The sequence below is a fragment of the Astyanax mexicanus genome, chromosome 8 (genome assembly GCF_023375975.1).
Source record: "Astyanax mexicanus isolate ESR-SI-001 chromosome 8, AstMex3_surface, whole genome shotgun sequence".
In the NCBI taxonomy this organism is placed as follows: Eukaryota; Metazoa; Chordata; class Actinopteri; order Characiformes; family Acestrorhamphidae; genus Astyanax; species Astyanax mexicanus.
Window position 1 is genome coordinate 57,276,849 of NC_064415.1, and position 15,546 is coordinate 57,292,394.

The 15,546-nt window shown below is 39.2% G+C and overlaps 2 protein-coding genes across 4 annotated transcripts in view; one reads left to right on the forward strand and one right to left on the reverse strand.

Annotated features, from left to right (window-relative positions):
- The window catches only part of arhgap21b (Rho GTPase activating protein 21b), a 162,414-nt gene that overhangs the window by 139,342 nt on the left and 7,526 nt on the right, over positions 1–15,546 (forward strand). The gene's annotated exons all lie outside the window — the stretch shown is intronic.
- dpp6b (dipeptidyl-peptidase 6b) overlaps positions 1–15,546 on the reverse strand; it is a 139,547-nt gene that overhangs the window by 77,912 nt on the left and 46,089 nt on the right. Inside the window, exon 1 of one of the 3 annotated variants that reach the window (XM_022677783.2) lies at positions 1,043–1,136. The exons of the other annotated variants lie outside the window; for them this stretch is intronic. Coding sequence (XP_022533504.2) covers positions 1,043–1,078 — 36 coding nt within the window. The 5' untranslated portion in view covers positions 1,079–1,136. Of the gene's footprint in view, positions 1–1,042; positions 1,137–15,546 lie in introns of those variants that run through there. 3 annotated transcript variants of the gene reach the window in all.

Below are 15,546 nucleotides of genomic sequence, written 5' to 3' on the forward strand. Positions count from 1 at the left end.
GGCAGTGACTGGCGCACTAAACTGGCATGTGGGATAGAGAAGTAAAATAAAGAGTCACTATTATGCTTGCCATCTGTCCAGTTCAGCGAGTGGGTGTTCACATCTACAGTCTGAAATATGGTGGAAATAAGCTATTTCAAGTGTAAATAATAGAGCGCTTCCCAGGACATTCAACTGCTCTGCAAACTGAGGATGCAGCCCACTCATATTTCTCCTCTGCTCAATGTCACTCCATCGTAGGTTCCATAACAAAAGGTTGAATAAGAAATCTTGGCTCTTATAAGAAATAGACCAGTCATGCTGTAATTACATATTATTTTTCCCTTATAGCAAATAAAAGTTTTTTGAACTTTTTTAACCATTATCAATCAGTACGTACTTTCACACCTTCGTCCACCTGTTAAAACCTGCGAAAATGGCACCTTCTAAAAAATCCATTCCAGGATTTTGTTCCAACCGCGCGGGAGACGCTGCTGCAGCGGAGTCGCCCACGCAGCTGGTCCTGAAAAAAACAAAATCCCGGTGCGGATTCCCTGTTTTCTGGATCGGGATTTGCCTAGAGTGCTGATTTGCCGCTCACAATGTTAAAATACCACATGTTTAAACACAAATAAACGCTGTACGCATTAATTAAGCAAATTATACGTTCAATAAATTCCAGTTTGAGACGTTTAAAACGATATTTAACACAATACAAGCGTTAATTCAGAGTAATTTGATCATTATATTGGTGAGCAAGTCAGCTGAAGGTAATTTAAGCCTGAGTTTGAGTGAAGTGAAACTTTAAACACATTATACAACTAAAACAACAGCGTGTTTATCATAGAGATATATTTAATAAGCTAATTAATACACACAGATAGCTGTTAAGCTAGCTAAACCATAGGAAAGCAAACGTCAGGCTGGCTTTCTGAATGGTTAACTAGATACCGCGGCACAAATAATCCCCAAAAACAGCATTTATTACAAAAAAATCCTCTTTTTTCCTGTGTTACAGGTGTGTAAAGCAGGTAAAATGTGAATAAAGCCGGGTTTAATCTACCTGGTCGTGCTGCTGAGGATCTTGAGTCGCTGTCATCTCTGAGCAGAGAGCTGAGCACAGTCTGAGCAGCGAGACCCAAGCGCAGCCGCGCAGGCCACGCCCACACCGCGCGCTGATTGGAGGAGCGCCTGCGAGAGCGGGCTAGCGGCCAATCAGAGCGAGGGAGAGGCGGGAGATGTGAGTAAATTGAAAAGTATAGAGAGAAGCAAGGCAGGGTCTGAGGGCGCTAACAGAGGCGGGGGTGGTTAGGGGGTTCAGCAGGTGTGTGTGTGTGTGTGTGTGTGTGTGTGTTTTAGTGGTGTCAATCGTTTTAAAAAATAAATCTGATTAATCACGACAAAATTTTGTGATAAACTGCGATTAATCGCACTTGATCTTCTTAAGACTTTTTTTGTAGTGGACATTTAAATGTAAATAAGAGAGAGAGAGAGAGAGAGAGACAGAGAGAGAGAGAAATAGAGAAGGAGAGATAGAGAGAGAGACAAAGAGAGACAGAAAGAGAGAGAGACAGAGAGAGAGACAAAGAGAGAGACAAATAGAAAGACAGAGTGAGGGACAGAGTGATGGGGAGAGAGAGAGAGACAGAGAGAGAGACAAATAGAGAGAGTGATGGGAGAGAGAGAGAGAGACAGAAAGAGAGAGAGAAACGGACAGAGAGACAGAGGGAGAGAGAGAGAGAGAGACAAAGACACACCAGATTTCTTCTTTAAGTTTGGGCCCATATTTGAGAAACTCAACTGGGTTCCAGGTAAAACACATGCACAAACCCTATTGAGCCCAGCATGCCACTGCCCAAAGAGAGGGTTCTGATTGGCCGGTTCTCTACAAAGAGTCTTTGAGTCAGCCAATCAGTTTTTAGTGTGGGCAGTGTTTTTTTCCCTTCCTGGACGGGATGCATTCAGGAGCATCATGGCTCCCATCAAAACTCGTTTCTCCTCACACTACTCTAAAGTATATCCATGTCTGGTAAAAGTAAAAAACAGTGAAAGTCTTGCCCACTGTGCACTTTGTATTAGTGAACAGTGGGCAGGACATCTGATTGAACATTTGAGGCCAGACGTTGGACTCTAACATTGAACAAATGTTGATTTTTTTGTTGAAAATAAAAATTAGGTTGACATCTAAACCCAATGTTTGACAAAAGTCGATTTTTTATTTGAAACTAACGTCATACATCTGTCAAAAAAGCTTCAACATTGTTCAGATGTTAAATTTAACTTGGAAATGAAAGTCACATACCTGCCAAAATCAAAAACTGCTTAAAATCAGGCTCCAACATTAGACAGGAGGCACTAGACACCAGTAGTTGGATCCTTAACATCAGACAGAAGTTGAATATTTGTAGAAAATGTAAATTAGACAGACAGTGAATTTTGCTTTGAAGTAAAATTTGGCATCTGTTGACATTAAGCTCCAATTCTCTACAGACATTTAATGTTGGTTGTAAATGAAAATCCAATATTTCGCAGTGTTGGTAGCTGCTGAAACTTGTATACTAGGATCTTCTCATTCAGATCTGAGTGTTTTGTTCGTTGCTGTGGAGCGTTTGAGTTCAGATCTCTGCAGTTAGTGTTCACACTTTCACACACAGTCCTAATTTTAGCACCCGTCTCGACTCCCCTCCCCTTTAGATCACTCTTTGTGAGACGTGTCGCACATCATGCCTCCCTCTCCTCATTCAGCAGAGTCTCTGTTTCTGTGTTAAAGTCAAATGCAGAACGATTATATTAATCATATCCTCTATACTGCAGTCTTTAATGTGTATCACAATCAACATTTAAGACAAACAGAAAGGCAGATTGTTGGTTTCACCTTCTTATTATCATGTAATAAGTGCCTTATCCATCAAAACTGAAAAACCCAGTACTTTAACCACTAAACCGTAGCTAGAAACCATTTAGCAAAACCATAGCAAACATCTGGTATAACATAATATTCTATAGCAATCACATATAATACCATAGCAGTCATCGTACAACACCATCACAACCACCTACAGTAGTATTAAGCCGCAAAGACTTAAGAGCACCATAGGTACAGATTCCTCCCTCAGACAAAGTCTGCTTGCTAATCCTGCTGTGCACTGTCCAAGGTTCTCAACAGAAATCTGATCTAGTGGGTGGTGCTCTGGTGGGGGTTGAGAGGTAAGGGGTGGAGCCAGGGTGGTTCTATGCTGGTTTCCTTATTGTGACATCACAATAAGGGAGGAGCAACCAAACACATCGAAATAAGCAAAAAAAGGGCATTTTATCCCAAATATATTGTAATAGAAATGTAATTAATTACACAATTACCTCTGTATCAAACTTCTGGGTATCTGTGAGGGGTAATGGGAGTGTGATGAGTGTGATAGGAGAGGCGTGTGGTCACACGATTGGTTAAAATGAGTCAGACTTTGCCACAAAGTGTCAATTACATGGATCATTGGTCTGGTAAATAATCCCCCATATAGATGGTAAACCAATTTATCGATAAGCGAGAGAAACCCTGTAGATCTGCAGGAAACACTCGACTTACTGAAGCTGAAATGAGCTGTCAAGACGTTTTACACTGAGAAAATCACACATATTTACATCAACACTCATCATTTATACTCGTTCTGCAGCTCATTAAAAATAAAAAAACCCACAATAAATGTTTTTAATCCTCTGCAGAGCTAAAGATGGGCAGCGACGCCATCTCGTCAGATAGGAGATAACTAACAGCACTAGGAACAGCATGCAGTTCATTGTGTTATTTGTGTGAATAACACATCAGTGTTTTTATTCTTTACCCAGTAATTCAGAGCTAAGAAACAAATGGTTAGAATTAGTCTATGGAGGAAAAACACCACCAGCCAAGCACCGTCTGGACCTGGACTACCCACCTATGTGTGTAAGTAACTATAGGTTTAAATAGGATCTCCGGTGGATTTGGTGTTTTACAGAGACTCTAAGACTAGGTCAGTGGCTGAATCCTATTGTTTCTCTCCACCCACCCCTCCACCGGACTAAAGCAGTGTTACACCAGATCAACTCAGCACTTTTTTTTTTTACAAAAAACGAACAGCTCACATGGCATTTATTCATACTAGAGACACAACTTCACATTTTAAAATGAATGAAAACTAATGGAATGGAAAAAACGATAGAATGAGATTTTTTTTAATGAGCAGATGTTATTAAATTCAAGATTTGTTTATTAGAGTGGATTTGTTTATCGCAGGTGAGGAAGTGAGGAAGTTCTTCAAAGCAAAACATATATTATTTCACTTATTATTATTATTAATGCTGATGTTGTGAAAGGCTCACTCGGATATAGTTTATACAGTTTATAGAACAAACAAGAACATTTTAATAGATATAGTAAGTCCCGTGTGAATCTGGGTTGTATGGTGAGGAGTAACGCTGGAGTTGAGTAATTCAGATGTATTCAGAGCTGCTAATTGAATCACACTGTTGTTTTTTTTTTCTGAGCGTACGCTCCTCTCGTTTTGGCATGCTAATTGAGCCTTAATTTCTTTTAATAGAAACATAGTTCATTTTCTCCTCTCCCGCGGCCCTCGCTCTGCGGAGACGGTTGCCATGGCAACTACCGCGCTGATGCTCTGCCGGGTTTGTGGTGTGGCTGACGGTGCTGGATGGAGCCGGCGTACAATAGTTCCCACCGCCTCAACTCTCCTGTAGCTCTGTGACACTCGTATAACCCACCCTGCACCAGACACGACCAGCTGTACAGGACTAGAATAGTGATGTTACCTGAGCTAACTTAGTCTTCACCTTACCAAAAGACTTTCTACATTATTCTGTTTACATCTCACATACATATGACTTGAGTAGCACTGCTGAGGTACACTTATTACTGGAATAGCAGTGCTGAGAAATACAATCTAAGAAATTGATACAACAGAGGTTGTATAAAAACATATTAATTAATTTTTAAATAAAATGCCAAGAGAAGCTTAAAGAATAGAATAAAACATAATTAGAATATAAAGTACAGGTCTGTTATTAAATCAGCAGTAAAGGAATGTTCTCTGGGAACAGTGTGAACAGCTCCAGTGCTGATTTCAGCACCTCCCTACCGAACAGCTCCAGGAACAGCACTCAAATCCACTATGATGAGATGTTTACTGAAGCAATAAAGGTGTTTATTGAGGTAATAACAATACGTTAGCAGATGTTTTTCCGCAGCAAAGCATAAACACGCTGTTCCAAACAGCAAGAGTGAAAATTTAATGTACAGCCAGCGAGAACGAGAGAGTATCTAACAGCTCTCGCGCCTCAGCCCCGAGCAGCAGCTCCTCTCCACTGTTTTAAAGGCGTCGTCCTCCAGATTATTCAGGCCTGAGGCTCAGATTCCATAGATAACCATGAGAAGAACCAAGAAAAGACTTCTCACACATTTATAGTTCATCCCCAAATCGTTCCACTAATTCACATTATTATTTATCCTCTCTCTAATCAGGCACACTTTCATTTAACTTTCATTAAAGCAACATAAAAACACTCAGCACAGAAACCAAATTGCAGTGACTATAATCTTTATACAGATACAGCTCTGGACAAAGATAAGAGAGCACTTAAAAATGAGGATTTTCCTTCATTTTACCACATTGAAAACCTCTGGAATATAATCAAGAGGAAGATGGATGATCACAAACCATCAAACCACCAAACTGAACTGCTTGAATTTTTGCACCAGGAGTAAAGCAGCATAAAGTTATCCAAAAGCATCCCCCCCGATCCATTTTAATTTCCAAACACCTGATTCTGCTCCAGCGTCTGGAGGCGGAGCTGCTCGGGTGGAGGTCGTGATCGGGTAAATCAGAGCTTCATTGGCACGACAGACTAAAGCAGAAGATTGCCAATGCTGCTCCTACTATTCCCTTCCCAGCTCTCCCATCGCATCGGCGCGGTGTTAATAGGGGTGTTTACCACGCCAACTCTATTAAACTATCAAAATGAAGAATCCCAGGAGGCAATGGGCCGGCAGAGTCAATAATAAGATTACTCATTACCCCCCTGTGACTCTACATGCAAACCGGTCCAGGAGGCCATCGCTCCTCGCAGTAACACCCCACCGCCTGATTTAAAACACAATTATTCAGCCTGACGCCTAAACGAATCCACAGACACAACAGAATAGCTATTGATTACGAGGCGAGCGCAGGATTTAATAGCGGCGGCTGAGAAGAAAAGATTTAAAGAGGAAGAGTGTGAGAGAGAGATAATCGCTGATGAAGACCGAGACGACGAGAGAGAAAGAAAATATAATGAGGAAAAGGACTGATATGCGTGGAGGTTATGTAATGGGTCATTATGTAGTCCTGCTCTGTGCGCTAATAGAAAGCTCTTCATGGTGTAAAGTTGACCACAGACAGAAAGAAAAGTTGACTGGATTGGGTACTAGTGTCGTGTCCCATGATTTTTGCCATTTATAATGGAAGCTAAAGAACAACTTCAATAACCTGCAGGATATGCAATTGAGACCTCAAGACCTTTTGTATTAAATGTGAATGTGATTTCTGCCAGAGTCACCTGTCCGTTTACCAATCATTACCAACCAAACCCAGTTAAACGGCTGTTCAGGTGCAGTTTAATCTGATTTATTACACAGATCATTATTTACTACCGCTGTAAACAAACATCATCTATGCCATCTTTGCTCTGTGTTAAACTGTATAGAAACATTCTGCACTAATCCAGAACATGGGATCTTCTTTTTGTATTTACTTTCCTGCTCACGTGGTTTGTTATGAAGCCTTTTGGTGCACTTAAGATAAAAAAACGGATAAAAAAGGGAAAAACAGTCCAATTTTACAATTGTGCCCAAACCAACTCACCTAACAAAAACAAAAACCCAATAATTTCAAAATGTTCAAATTTCTACAGATGTTTTAATCAATGTTTGACTTTAACCATTTCAGACCGTGGGTCCGTTGCAATGGACATCTTATTTCAATGGACGTTTTCTTATTACTTGTGTATTCGTGCATTTAACACAGATTGAGGCCTATTGTCCAACAGAACTGACATTTATTAGCCAATCTAACAGCAGCTTAGCCCCGCCCACTGCATTGGACATAATAAAAAAAAATCGCATTATGAGTTGTGAAATGAAAAAGTTATTTAAAAGTTATATAAAATAGGATTAACAATGCTAACTAAATTATTACACTTCAATTCACATGAAAAACAGCTTTCTTCTTATATTTTCTTACATATATCTTTATCACTGGAACATAATTCAGGTCTGAAAGGGTTAAAACTGATAACTAAGAGTGAGAAGAGATTCTCAGCACAGTTCCTAAACCTGGTTCTCAACCCTGTTGTAAATTATATGTAAATGTAATTCATTAACATGTGATTAATACGCAGCATTAATATCTCCAGATGTTTAGGGGTCAGTAACTCAGAAGGTTTAATCCCAGACGAGTCACAGTGTTTATATTTATTTAGCGGCTTCTTCACCAGTAAGCCGCAGACAGCTGTCCTTCTGTCTGTCTGTCCCTCTATCTGTCTGTCCCTCTGTCCTCAGCAGGGACGGGTTCTGCGTCCGCAGCGTCTCCATCCTCTCTCCAGCTGGCTGGCCCCGCCCTTGACCTTCACAGCTTTCCACTAAGAGCTCTAACAGGGAAGATCTTCCAACTGGTGGAACACCTGCTGTGCTAATTAACTTAGCATGAATTATCTCATTATCAGGGCCCACTGCTCACGTTTTCACCTGATAGTGAGAAGCTTGTGAAGTGAAGGTCAGCAGTTCAGGTCTGGATCAGAATCAGACTGATTTTTGTTTTGCCTCGTGGACTAATTAAGCTATTTTTTCATTTTGATATATATTTTTTCTTCCAAAAGTATTGTAAAAGTAAGGGAAATCCCTTTATTTCTTCAGTAGACTGGAAAAAAATCGATTTGACATTCAAATATTAATATTAGATAAAAGTTTAACATTTCAGCTTATATTTTCAGCTGTTTACGTAGTACACCAGTGATGACTTTCCTCTTTAGGACATATTTGTGCTCTAATAGCTCTGATTGATTTTCCATCTCCTCTCAGCTTTATTTTTTTTTACCAATAGACAGCTCTCTGGCTTTAATGTTGGTTAATTTTACCAAATTAAAAACCTCTGGAATATAATCAAGAGGAAGATGGATGATCACAAACCATCAAACCACAAAACTGAACTGCTTGAATTTTTGCACCAGGAGTAAAGCAGCATAAAGTTATTCAAAAGCAGTGTGTAAGACTGGTGGAGGACATGATGCCAAGATACATTAAAAACTGTGATTAAAAACCAGGGTTATTACACCAAATATTGATTTTTGAACTCTAAAAACGTTATGAATATGAACTTGTTTTTTTCTGTAAATAAATGCTCTAAATGACAATATATTTCTTTGGAATTTGGGAGAAATGTTGTCTGTAGTTTAAAGAATAAACAATAATGTTAATTTTACTCAAACATAAACCTATAAATAGCAAAATCAGAGAAACTGATTCCACTGATTCTATTTTTTTCCAGAGCTGTGTACTTTATTGTTTCTTCCAAAAGTATTGGAAAATTCCTATATATCCTGCTATAGAACACAGTAAATTCATTTGGATTTGACATTTAAAGATTAATATAAGACTAACATATAAGATTAACATTTCAGCTTTTATTTTTTAAAGTAATTACTTAGTACACCAGTGATGACTTTCTTCTTATGCAGGACATATTTGTGCTCTAATGGCTCTGATTGATTTTCTGAACTGTGTATCACATACAGATATAAATACCTGGTAATAAAAGCTGAAATGTTGATCTTTTGATTCATATTCATCTTTTAAAGTGTACAGCTGAAATAAGGGGATTGGCCTCACTGTTCCAATGCATGTTCTCTATGAAATAAAGACATTCCTCTCTATAAAATAAGCTGTAATGGAGTCAGGCATAAAACTTCATGATGGTTTTCCCCAAATAGTAGCGTGATACTGGGATCCAGTGCCCCTGGAGCAGATCTGTAATGGGTTCTGTGATTGGCTGGATCAGCTCCAGCCTCAGGCCTCTGAGGGACGGCGCAGCGCAATGACAATCTGAGCCGAAATGAAGGCAATCTTATAACCCTGACTTATTTAATTCTCAGGCGTGGTCCTGAGGTGACTGGTTTAAATTGCAGAAGGCGGCAGAGAATTGGTTGAGGAATTGGTGAAGGTGAACACAGCATTTCCTGCTGATGCTCCAAAGAATCACGTCTCACGTTCACGTCCTTCACGAGTCTCACAACACAACCGGATGCTTCTCAACCTGCAGATTTTACAGGTGTTTCAGCCTGAGATACTTTTTCAAATGAGGCATATAATACAGGGCAGTTCATACTTTAACTTACTGTACTTTTCACTGAATGAAGAATGTGTAATTTGATAATAATTAATAATAGATCGTTTTCTGGCACACTAAAAAATACAGTTACTTACTGTATAAATATTACACCACTGTTTGCTTGTGTATTATCTGCACTTTGTACATTCATGCATTGAATAGTTTGTTTTAATTGACATTTCTGAGAGGATTAAAAAATGCATATTTGGCAGATTATTTTTTATTTATTTTCCTGTGTCTGGTTGATATTATTATGCCTGGAATCATACCTCTCTAAAGCAGCCATAAAATGCCATTAAAAATGCATTAAAAAGCAAATATAATAAGTGCAAAACCTTCCTACCATCCAGGTTTCATTCAGAAAATGTACTTTTCTTGTTTTATATCTTGTTTTTTTAGGATATTAAATAAAAAAAAAATATTCCAATTGTCTAAATATAGATAATAAATATGTTTAAAAGTGTATTTTTGCCTTAGTTGTTGCTGCTGTTACATAATCATTATTACAGTGGAACAAAATGCTCTTAAAGTGGCAATATTATTGTTTATCACTTTTCATATTTTTATTATTATATTATTTAAAGTAACTGTTATTGTGACACGCTCCAAATCAGCAAATGTACAGGAGAGAGATAGAACCTTCTAAACGTTCAATGAAAGTCAACAAAAAATTGTTTCTTTCAGGTAACTGTTGGTCCGACAAAAATTAAGATATTTGTTTTTCACTAGAACCGATGAAAAGAAGAAGGAAAAATCCCAAAACTGTGCATTTACTTCAGAGGTAAAATAGCAGGGTGGTAAATAGGCTTGATAAACAACAACATCTGAGCAGAAATACTGTCTTCTTGTATCTTACTTCTGATAAAGTAAAGAAACTGCGTCTATATCACAGATATTTATGTTTTTTTATTCACTTTATTCGCACTTCTGCAGGGGCCCTAGGATTAAGCTCTGAGGAACACCACCCAAAGAAAAGTTTGCATTGAACTTTAAAGAAGAACTGATGGTCTAGGCTTCTCAACTGAGTGAACACAAAGCTGTGAGCCGTGAGGAGGAGACCTTTTAGACATTTGACAAATTCACCCCCCTGCCCTTCGGATGATTCAGCACTCATTAAAGGATCATTAGACCAAACGCTGGTGCCCTGCAATTTCAACGATTTATGGGCCTTCTGAACTTTATTCCTCCCGATCAATTTTCTCCTTGATGGCAATAAAAGTGGGAGAAAAGGGCTCTGAAATAAAAGTTATTAATAGTCCCTGCCGTAACCATGGTTATCTACCGCCGAGCACGGCCAAACACAACAATAAAAGAGGAATTATCGATAGCGAGGCTCCGAACGAAAAAGTCGATCTGCGCAGGAAGTTGAAATCCCATTAATAAAAGGTCTGAAAAGAAAGAACCATCAGGAAGAAAATGAGACCCAATGAGGAGCAAGAGAGGAACTATCATTTAAAGAGAGAGTAGAAAAGAAGAAGAAACCAAGAGCGAAATACGCAAAATAAACAGAATCAAGCTTTTGCTTAAAGGATGTGCTTAAACTGCTGAGATATACTATTCACATGGTTGTGTGTTCATTGTCCAGATTTGGTTCTCTGGAAACTCAATACCAGTAGGGTGTCCTTGGGTAAAACCTCTGACTTTGCCTTCTCCTTACAAATGTATATCTCTTCTATTAATGAAAAAAAAAAGTTTTTTCTAATACAATCACAAGGTTGTGGGTTCAATACCCAGTTTTAATACCCTGGCCAAGCTACATCAATATGAACCCTTGGGCAACTAACTCACTATACCCAGGTTATTTTCACTCTGAGCAGAGGGTTGTGGGTTCAATACCCAGATTCACTAACCTGTTACTGCCCTTCAGCATCTTATTTAACCCTCACTGATGTAGCATAGCTGACCCTGTGTTGTACAAGTTCAGGTATTATACAAGTATAATAGCTATAAGCTATAAGACTCTTATAATTGTTGCTTATTTTATTGCTCAGATGCCTGATGTCAAGGTCATACTCATACCTAGCATGCTTGTGTTGATGATGCTGTAGTACTACATGCTGGAGATGCATGAATGCTGTGTTCATTACCAATGAGAAGAGTTTAGATTCAATATATTCGAGCAATTATAACAACTATAACTGCAGTTTATATTCAGTAGATTCTCATATTATACCCAGCAACCGGGGTTTTGGCACAAGCGGCTCGAAATTTGATTCCAATATTATACCCAGCAACTGGGGTGTTTTTGCACAAGCAGCTCAGGTTGATTGTCATATTATACTCAGCAACCGGGGTTTTGGCACAAGCAGCTCGAAATTGATTCCCACATTATACCCAGCAACTGGGGTGTTTTTGCACAAGTGGCTCAGGTTGATTCCCATATGGTACTTACCAATGGGGTGTTTTTGCACAAGTGGTTTGGGTAGATTTATATATTATAATCAGCAACTGGGGTATTTGCACAAGCGGCTCAGGTTGATTCTCATATTACACTCAGCAACCAGGGTTTTGGCACTAGCGGCTCAGATTGATTCCCATATTATACTCAGCAACCGGGTTGTTTTGGCACAAGTGGCGAATTGGGCTCACTGTTATATTATTCTCGCCAACCAGTAAGTTCGCACATGCAATTAAGATCTATTGTCTCATTATTTTCTGTAACCAGAGAGTTGGTACATTTAGTTTGGGCCAGAATTGGGCTTAGATTCAAATCAGAATCCAATGCAGGCCAATGCAACTAAGTATTCGGATGGTTGGGGCGGGTAACCAAGGAACACAAAGGATACTTCAGCTGCGTCTTTCTGCATTTCTCAGCCGTATACTGAAGCTTCTTCACTTTGAAACTTCATCACAGGCTTTTATGACATAGTGGCTGAGAAACGCAGCGTGGAAATCAGTTTCTTCAGGTCTGACGGCTCAACAGAAAGTTGAGGAGCACTCTCAGGCCTGCTGTAGCTGCTGCTGGGCTCAAGTCTCAAGCAGAATCAAAAGAAAATTCCTGAGATTGTCTCCCACTACAGAGAGGAGTCTCAACCACTTTCAGTGGTGCCATCATTAAAGCCCCTAGATAACACCACAACAACCCTGAGCCTGAGACTCTCTCAAAACCTCTCCAGACTGGAGCAGAGCCAGAGACAAGCATTTACCTCTAACATGATGATGCTTTCTGACTTTCATCACTGACGCTGCAGTCTGGAACAGCGGGGATCCAGAACCAGACTGACGTAACAGAACCCTATAGATCAGCCTTAAATAAGAAACAAACACAGGGAGGTACTCAAAAGTGCTTAAGGAACAGAATGATGGCAATAAAGACCATGCGTATAAAAGTACCACTGAATGATATCTTCAGTTCAAATCCCATCAAGAACACAATCACACATTGGAAGGAGACTAGGGTCCAATCCCATTTCTCTGTTGTGCCCCTACCCCTTGTTTTGGTAGTTTTTTGGGAGCTAAAATGAGCTTTTATTATTACCTTTTATTGCATTTTATTTCTCACAGCCCTCTGTTTTGAGAGTGCCTTTCAAAAATATCAGTTTTAATGGCCATATATCACTAAAACTTTCCCTAAACCTTTCCCTCCAGCCTAACAAGAAGAGTCTGAAATCAAAGAATAGCTTTCCAAGCAGTTCCCAGAAACTCAGAAACTCTAGTTTTTTTAGTGTAAAAGCATGAGAATATGGAGAGATTAAACGTTGCGTAACTCCAGTGATTGCACTTCACTTCACTATCACTTCCCAATCCATTCAGTCGGCGACTGGGAGTCAGGAGCAGAGGCAACATACAGCCAATGGAATTACGGAAAAAGAGAGAACCATGGGTCCAAAACACACCCCCTGCATTACCAGAGTCGTTAATGGAGAGTCTGATCACTTTTTTTTTTACCCCTGTTATATCATTAAACAACTGATAAAGAAGTTTTGCTAGTTTGAAAGCTCGCACAATCCTGCTCGACTTCCTGCAATGCTCATGAACTCATGAACCCAGTTGTGTTGGGTTGGGTATTGGATCTCAGCTTAGCAGGTTTCATGGTGGATTGGCAGTGTTGGGCACGTTACTTTGAAAAAGTAATTAGATATAGTTACTAGTTACTTCTCCAAAAAAGTAACTGAGTTACTAACTGAGTTACTCCACTATAAAAGTAACTAGTTACCAGTAAAAGTAACTATTGCGTTACTTTTGTGTTACCGTGTAATGTGCAGTAACGGGGTGTGGGAAATGGTAACGGAGTTATAGTTACAGTCAGAGTAATTAGTTAGATTACTCCTTACTAAAAAAAGTAACGGCCGTTATTTCAACGCTGTTACTCCCATCACTGTGGATTGGTTGGTATTAAAGCTTTAGAGGACGGGTGGTTCTAATGTTTTGGCTGATGCTGATGAATACAGTTTAGTATAGGGTTAAATCTTAGATCTTCCGACAATGACGTCAATATGAAAGTAGTTGGAAATGGTGCTCTGTCCTGCAGACCCCAGTTCCTAAAAGTCATTAAAAGGTTGGAACTCAGACCGGCCGCTCGGAACTGATGCGTTGATGCATCTCAGGAATTATGGCATATTGACCTCCATGCATTTACAGCAGCAGAAAGCCCAGCAAATTTGTGGGGTAAAGGGCTGACCGTGCACGTCCCGTTTTCTTTTAAATACTTTGTGCATTACGGCGAGGCATTTCCCTCACGGCGAGCTGCAGTAAGTGTGTTGACGTGAGCCATTATTGAATATTCCTGAAAGCTAATGGACGGCGGGATGTAGAGAAACGAAGCAGCGGCGCTCGGTCTCGAAGCGACGGAGACGCACTCTAATCCAGCGCAAACACAAACACATTTACTGAGACTGAACCGCAGCCTCTCCGCTTTCTGTGTTCCAGTGAGTTTAACCCCTTACTTGGACCTACTTTTACATGGAGAACATGGGGGTAAAAATGGGAGTTTAGAGCCTCCAGAGTGTGTGAAGGGTCCAGATAACCCAGGCTATTTAAAGAACATGTATAACACCATACAGTACTTGGGGTGTGTATCGTACACAATATTATTGCCAATCATGAACAATATTATACCCTGAAATGGTGCCATATCACCCACCCCTAATTATCACATCAGGGTATCACTTTTTTTTTTTTTTACTGTTTTTAGCAAAAGAACAATTCACACAATTCTCATTTCCCATCATATATCTACTAGATACTAGAGATTATATCTGTCCAGTATCATTTATTCTACTTTAATCCTGGATATATGGAGATATTTGGAGGAGTGCATTATTAATATTATTAGTATCATGACTAATAATTCTGAATTATTCTGTTACAAATATAAAACAATTCTTGGATTTTTTAATTTCTCAGTTAGGGCTGTGCCATATCATATCATATACTAAATAAATATACTATAATAAAATTATAATATTTTCATTTTGTTTCAGTAGTGTATTCTTAAAATATATATTTTTTAATTCGTTCATTGTTATCACAAAAATACCATCAAATATCATGATATTATTTTAGGGCCATATCGCTTATATATGTACACTGCTATTCAGTACATATATAAATGTGTTATTAAACACCTCTTTTTCACTACAGGGCAACATGTAAAGACCATGCTGTATCTGGTATAACATTTAAAAATAATTTAAAAAAAATAGAGGAGTGGTCCAGCAGTCTAAAGCGCTGCCACTATAATCAGGAGATTGAAGGTTCGAATCCCATGCAGTCATGCAGTTTGCAATCAGCTGCCGGAGCCCTGAGAGAGCACAATTGGGCCCATTCCTTTTTCATCTTCTTTTCGAGTGAAAGGGGAAGGGGTGAAATCCTCCCTCTAAGAATTGGAAAACCCTTCAAGCACCCGATACGTCATCAGGAGCGCTCAATAAAGTTCAGTAACCTAACTGCTGCTGCTGCTGCTGGATTACTAGTTAACTTAAGGGCTTTATTATTGAATGTCTTCAGAAAGTGAGGAGAAATGAATTATTATTGTCCATTCCTTAATTCCTCTGGGTGAGGAGGTTAGCTTAGAAATGAGCTTTAATTAGCTTTTATTTTATTTTTCAGTTCCACCTTAAATGCTGCAGCCCCTGCCGTCTGTTTCACCATTTAAGGTGGAATGGGAAAGTTATCTTATCAGTATTTCTCATACCCCTTCATTTGAAGAGCTAACAAG